The sequence below is a fragment of the Mastomys coucha genome, unplaced genomic scaffold (assembly GCF_008632895.1).
Source record: "Mastomys coucha isolate ucsf_1 unplaced genomic scaffold, UCSF_Mcou_1 pScaffold14, whole genome shotgun sequence".
Lineage (NCBI taxonomy): Eukaryota > Metazoa > Chordata > Mammalia > Rodentia > Muridae > Mastomys > Mastomys coucha.
Genome location: NW_022196896.1, coordinates 73,135,777 through 73,143,449, shown reverse-complemented (window position 1 = coordinate 73,143,449; position 7,673 = coordinate 73,135,777). Strand labels below are relative to the sequence as shown.

General features: G+C 36.8%; 1 protein-coding gene across 1 annotated transcript in view; it reads left to right on the top strand.

Annotated features, from left to right (window-relative positions):
- The window catches only part of Col5a2 (collagen type V alpha 2 chain), a 121,123-nt gene that overhangs the window by 68,568 nt on the left and 44,882 nt on the right, over positions 1-7,673 (top strand). Inside the window, exons 7-11 of the mRNA XM_031367387.1 lie at positions 448-558; positions 2,890-2,967; positions 5,632-5,676; positions 6,884-6,937; positions 7,303-7,356. Coding sequence (XP_031223247.1) covers positions 448-558; positions 2,890-2,967; positions 5,632-5,676; positions 6,884-6,937; positions 7,303-7,356 — 342 coding nt within the window. The remainder of the gene's footprint in view (positions 1-447; positions 559-2,889; positions 2,968-5,631; positions 5,677-6,883; positions 6,938-7,302; positions 7,357-7,673) is intronic.

The window sequence follows — 7,673 nt, the reverse complement described above, 5'->3', positions numbered from 1 at the left end:
ACCAGATATTCTGCAAGTCTCGTTTACTTTGGAAGATGAAATAGACCCGAAAACTCTACCGAGGACCTTTATAGTTTCGGAGAAGATAGGATGAACTCAGGATAAGCCGGCTCTTTCATAGTTTAACTGTAACAGGTTGTAACAAGACAGACAGTGAATTTAGAACCTGAATTTGAAATTCACATAAGCTTCAAAATCTCACCAAACAAAGCTCATTCTAAATGCCACTAAGGTGAAATGATTTTCTAATTATTCTAAGATTTCATACTTCAAGTAAAATTCTTACCAAAGTCTACATCTCCATAGCAGAAGCTCTGGCCAGTGTTGAAACTGACAGTGTTTCGATTGTCTGTTGTAATTATCATGACTGCCATCTAAAACTGTGCATTTAGCTTTCTACTGACGCATTTTAAGATGGTTCTAATGACAACTGGTTTTCTTTACTAGGGTCCTCGTGGTCCTCAGGGAATTGATGGAGAGCCAGGTGTTCCTGGTCAGCCAGGTGCTCCAGGGCCTCCTGGGCACCCCTCTCACCCAGGACCAGATGGCATGAGCAGGGTGAGTTGTGTCTTCTGGTTAGTGTAACAATTAGGTTACATGCAAATCATTAATTCATTCTTATGGTGTTAGACTCTATCAGTTCAGAGGTTGATGGTCTACTCCAAAACCTGAATAGTAAATGCATACCTCCTATGAACAACAGTGAAACTGATAAATCTATGACAGATTGTTTAAAAACACAGTCTTATTTTCTGAAGGCTTGTATCCAATTATTTGCTTTTACTCCAAATCTTTGGTTTTTTGTTTTTTGTTTTTTTTGGTTTTGTTTTGTTTTTTGTTTTTTGTTTTTCTGGTTGACCAAGGCACTGTCCACACAATGAACTAAAGAACATACATTTCTGTTCTGCTGTTTCCCAGACTACAAAAACACTGACAAAATCAAGCCTGTATCCTCCTGGGTGAGGATACACTTCTGTGATGATGGAAAGAGCAGGAAGTTGGACAGTCTCTTGGGATAGACCTTTTGGTAACCAAATAAATGCTGAAAAGAAACAGTTTAAACAATAAAAGATTTGTTTTAGTTCACAGTGAGAGAAGTTTCCATCTGTGGTTGCTGGATCCATTGTTTCTAGGTCTGTGCTGGGGCAGAGCCTTATGGCCTAATGTGGGGAGAGCAGACATTTCCCTTCTCCATGACCAGGAAGAAGACAAATAAAGGAAAGGGTTTGGGAAAACACAGGTCCAAAGAACATGCCCCCCAGTGACTAATTTTATTCAACTTGACCTCATTTGTGAGTGTCTCTTCATTTCCCATCAGTGGATGGATTCATTGATCAGGCAGTTCCATGGGACAAGTTACTTCCCAACAGTCCACTTGTGAACATTACACTGGGGACCAAGATTTTTTTATATATTTTTTTATTTTTGAGATGCCTCCTACCCCTGCCAGTTGCAGATTTCCATTCATTCGTATGGTCGTCTGGCCTTCTTTCCTGTCCTTTCTCAAACCTGATCCTGAAACCACCCCTTTCCCCTTCCCATCCTCTTTTCCACCCAGTCCCCTTCCTCCATCTGCCTCCTATGACTATTTTATTCCCCCTTCTAAGTGAGAGCTAAGCTTCCTCACTTGTGCCTTCTTTTTTGTTTAGCTTCTTTGGGTCTGTGGAGTGGAGTGTGGGTAACCTGTATTTTATGGCTAATATCCATTCATAAGTGAGTACATATCATACATATACATTTGGGTGTGGGATACCTCATTCAGAATGATATTCTCAAGTTCCACCAGTTTGCCTACAAAATTCATGATGTCTTTGTTTTTAATAGCTGAATAGTATTCCATTGTGTAGATGTACCACATTTTCTTTATCCATCCTCCAGTTGAAGGAAAACTAAGTTGTTTCCAGTTTCTGGTTAGTTTGAATAAAGCTGCTATGAGCATGGTTGAGCAAGTGGGGGGAACCACAATTTTAACACAAGCCTTTTGTGTGTATTGGGGGAGCCACAATCAAACCACAACTGGATTACAAATATTCCTTAAATGTTAATATTCTACTTTAATTAAATAAAATGCTTTGTTCTGTCTACTTAGTTGAACTCTTGGTGGCTTCATAAGCTACTTAGGAATATATTACATAGTACAAGTGAACTTAGGGAGTCTGAAGATTATTAGCATTTTACAACTATTCATGCATTTGCTTCTAATTGGAGAATTAATTGTCAGTTTATTTTTTGAACAATACAGATATTTCCCTACTATAATCTGGAAATTAATAAAACTGCTGAAATATAGTTGAACAATTTGGGTCAGTTTTAATTGCCAGAGTATTTAAAGGTCATAGAGAATTGGTAAAACTGTTTCCAATTTGTGGAACAAGCAGAAATTGATTGAAATGATTATTAAATTTTGTCAACTTACATTAAGTCATTTTTTAGGTTACTTTCCATGAGTGAATAAAGAACACCATTTACTTAAAATGGAATCTGGCATCTTTAAGATAAATATTTAAAATACATTCTTTAAGCTTTGTTCTGTTATTAGCATGTTCCAGGGATGGGAGGAAGCCAAATGAAGATCTCAGAAACCATAGCTGGCAATTGTATTCTTGTCAGATGACTCTTGCTTTTGTCTGGTCCCAGACATATACCCCATTGCAGCAGTTCTTTTCTGAATCAGTGTACTTACAAAATGCTCCAGGAGAGAATGGTCCATCAAAACCACACACAATGAAGAACAGATAATTTTTTTCTTATGTGCTAAATACAAATGTTTAAAATGGCTGTTAGGAGAGTCTCGTTTGAGCATGGCAGAGTGTGCACATTTCTCACTATTAAAAGTATGTTGATGCACATCTTTTACAGTGGAAACATTGTCAACACTTTATTTTGCAGCCCTTTTCAGCTCAGATGGCTGGGTTGGATGAAAAATCTGGACTTGGAAGTCAAGTAGGACTCATGCCTGGCTCTGTGGTAAGCATAAAATTTACTGATAAAGTATTTGTTGAAAGAAACTTAAGTTAGCTAGTTAAAGGCCAATGAGATGACTCAACCAGTGCTGCCAAGACTGCTGATTTGAGATCAAGCCCCAAGAAACATATGTTAGAAGGGTACAGGCACTTCTGACTTCCACATGTGCAACATAGCACACAGACACATACACACATATACAGAAACACATACACACACTCACAAGCACATGTGCACACACCCACACACGTGCATGTATACATGCAGAGAGAAACATTTATGCACATATGAACATGCACACACTAACACACAAAAAGACACATACACACTCACATATACATATATACAAGCTCACACACACACAAATGCACGTACAATCATACAAGCAGACATATACACAAATGTTATAAATACAAAGAAAATTAAAATAGTTTAAAACACACTTATTATTACCTTTAATTTATTTAGCAAGACCTCCTATGTGCAATTTAAAGGCCCAGTGGAATTCCATTCATATCCATGCTAAACATTTGTGAACGTCAGTAAACTCCATCTACATATTTCATTTAGTACTTGAGGAAGTATAAGACATAACTACCCCCACCAAACAAAGACTGTTCCTTTATAATCTAAAAGTGTATTTATATATTTTATTGTGCTGATTAGAAACAATGACGACAGAATTTTCAAATAGATTTCTATTTTTATGAGTTCCTACTGACCTCACATGCTTTTGCTGCTTTATTCCAACAACTCTACTTTCTGGCTTGTCCTCTTTTGTCTCTGGCCTCTTGAATTTTTCATCCCCTCAGGTTAATTATTGAGTTGACTATTTGAAGAATTTGAAGTCTGGACTTTGAGAAAAAAAATAACACTCTTCAAATCAACTCTCCATGCCTTTTGATCATAATAATTCAAAATTGTTCCATGTTAATGAAATTTCAAACAATAAGAAATGAAGTCACACCTCGTAGATTCTCACTCCTCTTTTCATCCTTAAGGCCAGCTGGAGGATACCTCAAACATGCTTTGTGTATTTTCTAAATTACCAGTGGCACTATTGACTGGTTTGTTTGTGATAATTTTCTGAGATATCAGATTTATATATTTAAAGTTGAAACTACAAATATATTTATACCTGCATCTTACAAAATTTTATTTGTTTTTAAAGTTTTTAACTTAAAATTAATATTTTTAGCATATTTTAATTATAAAGAGCAATGGCATTTTAAAAATTATTTTTAAAAAATTTTTATTAGGTATTTTCTTTATTTATATTTCAGATGTTATCCCCTGTTCTCATTTCCCTTCCGAAAACCCCCTATCCTATTCTCCACTCCCCCTGCTCACCAACTCATCCTCTCCTGCTTCCCTGTTCTGGCATTCCCCTACACTGGGGTATCCAGCCTTCACAGGACCAAAGGCCTCTCCTCCCATTGATGACCAACAAAGCCATCCTCTGCTACATATGCGGCTGGAACCATGGGTCTCTCCATGTGTACTCTTTGGTTGGTGGTGTAGTCCCTGGGAGCTCTGGGGTTACTTGTTGGTTCATATTGTTGTTCCTCCTATGCAAATCCCTACAATGACATTTTTTTTTTTACTTGTACAGAATTTAATAATGTTCATTCTTGAAATTTCCTTGTATGTCCTTTCCTATTAATCTTTCTTTTCCCAAGCAGCCATCCTTCTGCCTCCACACTTCCAAGGTCCATTCCCCCCTCAGTAGCTAGCATGCATAATGAACTAAAAATAACGTAGAAGCATTTTCTCAATTAAACTTGATTTTAGTTAAACGGATTTTACTTTATAAGGTTCGACGTTAAGTTTTGTTGTCCTCACACAGAATTAAAATTTCCTGACGTCTGCATTTCTCTCCTCCCTGTTTCTTGTGCTTCAGGGAATCATTTAATGTGTAGATAAGGAAGACTGTTTATACTTTTAATATATGTTGTGAAAGAAAAAAATGTTCCAGAGAACTCAGTGCTCAGATAATTTTAAACTGACATTGAAAATAATCTATCAAAGACTGTTGGTTCCATAAACTGTTAACTTAGCTTGCTATTTAAGTTAGGCCACTGTGGATCTGAAACTTCAAACCGGCTGTCTGTGAGAAGGATGTGCCTGCCAAGATTTTTCCCTTTGTCAGATGGTTTACTTTGTTAGACCCACCCGTTTGCACATGTGCAGTTCCTGTCTTAAAGAAACTGGATGTGCATAGGCATGGTCATCTCCTTATGGCACAGAGGATTCCCAATGAAATGATCACAACTGTCACTCAAATTTAATCTCCCAGGAGAGCCAGTTTGGGGCCTATCATTATGGCCCTTTAGTCAGTTGTCACATTCGAAGTTCTAAACACAATCAAAATTTTAAAAATGTAAGTGGAGGCGAGCAGGAGATGGCTCAGCTGGTAAGAGCACCTGTTGTTTCAGAAAGTCTACGTTTGATTCTCAGTACCCTCGTGATGGCTTATAACTATCCATAAATCCAGTTCCAAAGGGTACAGTATTCTCAAATGGCATCCAAGAAAAATAGGCACACATGTGGGATGCAGGCAAACATATGAGCAAAACACTCATACACCTAAAATAAAATAAATAAATCTAAAAAAATAAATATAATGTTACATAAATATGATATAACTTTTTCCCACTTGTTTTTAAGGGTCCTGTTGGCCCAAGAGGACCTCAGGGTTTACAAGGACAGCAAGTAAGTGTTTTTATAATTAATTTATATGCTGTAACATAAATAAAGATCACAAATAAAGCTCATGTTTCATGACTACTTTAGCAGAACATTAAACGTCAGAATTCTCACTTGGAAAGGCATCAAGCAATTAATCCTTACCGATAAAGAAGCACATGCAGCCTTATTTTTTCATAGTTTACTTTTTAAACTAATGCTCATATGCGTGTGCATGTGGTTGCATGTGAGTGCGTGCGTGCATACGTGCATGTGTGCATGTGTGCATGCATGAATGCAAGTGTGTGTTGAGGCAGGGTCTCTTGCTGAACTTGATCACTCATCAGTTTGGCCAGTCAGCTGACTGGTTTGCTTCAGACATGCTCTGTTCCCGTTTCTGTTTACCAAGCACTGGGATTATAGGGTGGCCACCATATCAGCCCAAATTTTACATGGCTGGTAGAAGTCCACAGTCTGATTCTCCTCATGCCTGCATAGCAAATGCTTAATCCACTGAGATGCCCACTAACCCTCATAGTTTCTTACTGGTCCCACATATTTGTCTTCTGATTTCTTTACATGATTTACTTCTAACATTAGGAGTTATATTATGTGTCCTTGGTTCTAAAATAACAGAGCTTTATTTCGTGTCCTATAAAATTCTCATAATTGATTATTGCCAAGTCTCTGGTTTTATGATCAGGTAATAAAAGGTCACTTGCAATTAATATTATTTTAAAATAATATTATTGTAAAGGTGGTTATTCTCAGGAATCTTGCTTGAAGAATATTCTAATACTATATACTTCCTTCCTACATCTACCACATGTCAGTAAAACTATGATGTAGAACTCTTTTACTCTTTGTAATGATTTAATGGGTATTAGCTAATAATACTTCAAAAGAAAAAAATCTTTACCTCAATCAAGGTAATCACATTGCCATGATCATCTGTATGGACTTTTCTGATGGTAAGTGCTATTGTCTGAGCACCCAATCTGTGCTAGCTTTAGTCTATTTTAACACATATTTATCTAAACAGACCAATGAACTAAGTCTTAATCTTAGTCTAATTTTTCATAATGAAATTTCATTATAATCACTGTCAATAATTTATTAAAATTATATATTTGGGAAGTGTCAGAGACCAATATCAACATTGTACCGTGTCAAAAGTATAGAAATTGATATACTGCTTTTCTTTGGTTCATTTATCATTTGTTTTCAATTTTAGGGTGGTGTGGGGCCTGCAGGACCTCCTGGTGAGCCTGGCGAGCCTGGACCAATGGTAAATGTGGAATAAGCATGCCAGCCTATTGCACATGGGTCTACCTTTATGTGTGTTGTGAGATTAGTTGTTCTCCTAGGCTTCAATAACTTAACAAGAAATGATAATCCTGGAAACCCCATGCTGTGGATTATACTTAAGTTCCGTGGATTTTAACTCAGAGTACGAATGTTATAGGAAGTATTGATACTAGATTTGCGCAATTTAATGGTTCTGTCCTTGTGCACCAGATCTGAGACACACAGATAAAGTTCAGAACATTAGTAATGCTACTTGATAGTTTTTCATTGCCTTGATAGTATTTGAATAATGTTGGAAGGAAAAGGTGAATATTCTTTTTAGCATTTTTTTTCCTTTATTCTTAGGGTCCGATTGGTGCCCGTGGACCAGAGGGTCCACCTGGGAAGCCTGGAGAAGATGTAAGTTTCTATAGTACATTGCTATATTATAGCACATTGGAGTCTGAAAGAGGCTAACGGAGCTATAAGGGTCAGGAGAGTATTCTGGTCTGATTCCTATTTCATTTCATCATTCCTTCAGCTCCTATTAAATCCACTCTAAAATGGAAAACACAGATTAAGGTTTTCCAAAATCAGAAAGGACTCTTTATTATGAAAGTGCTAAATTACTAAATACTATGTCTACGGTATTCCACAAGATTTTTATTAATATTTATTTTTGAAAACAAACAAACAAAAACCCAACTTTTTGTCTTTTAGAAGGCGAGAAAGATGAC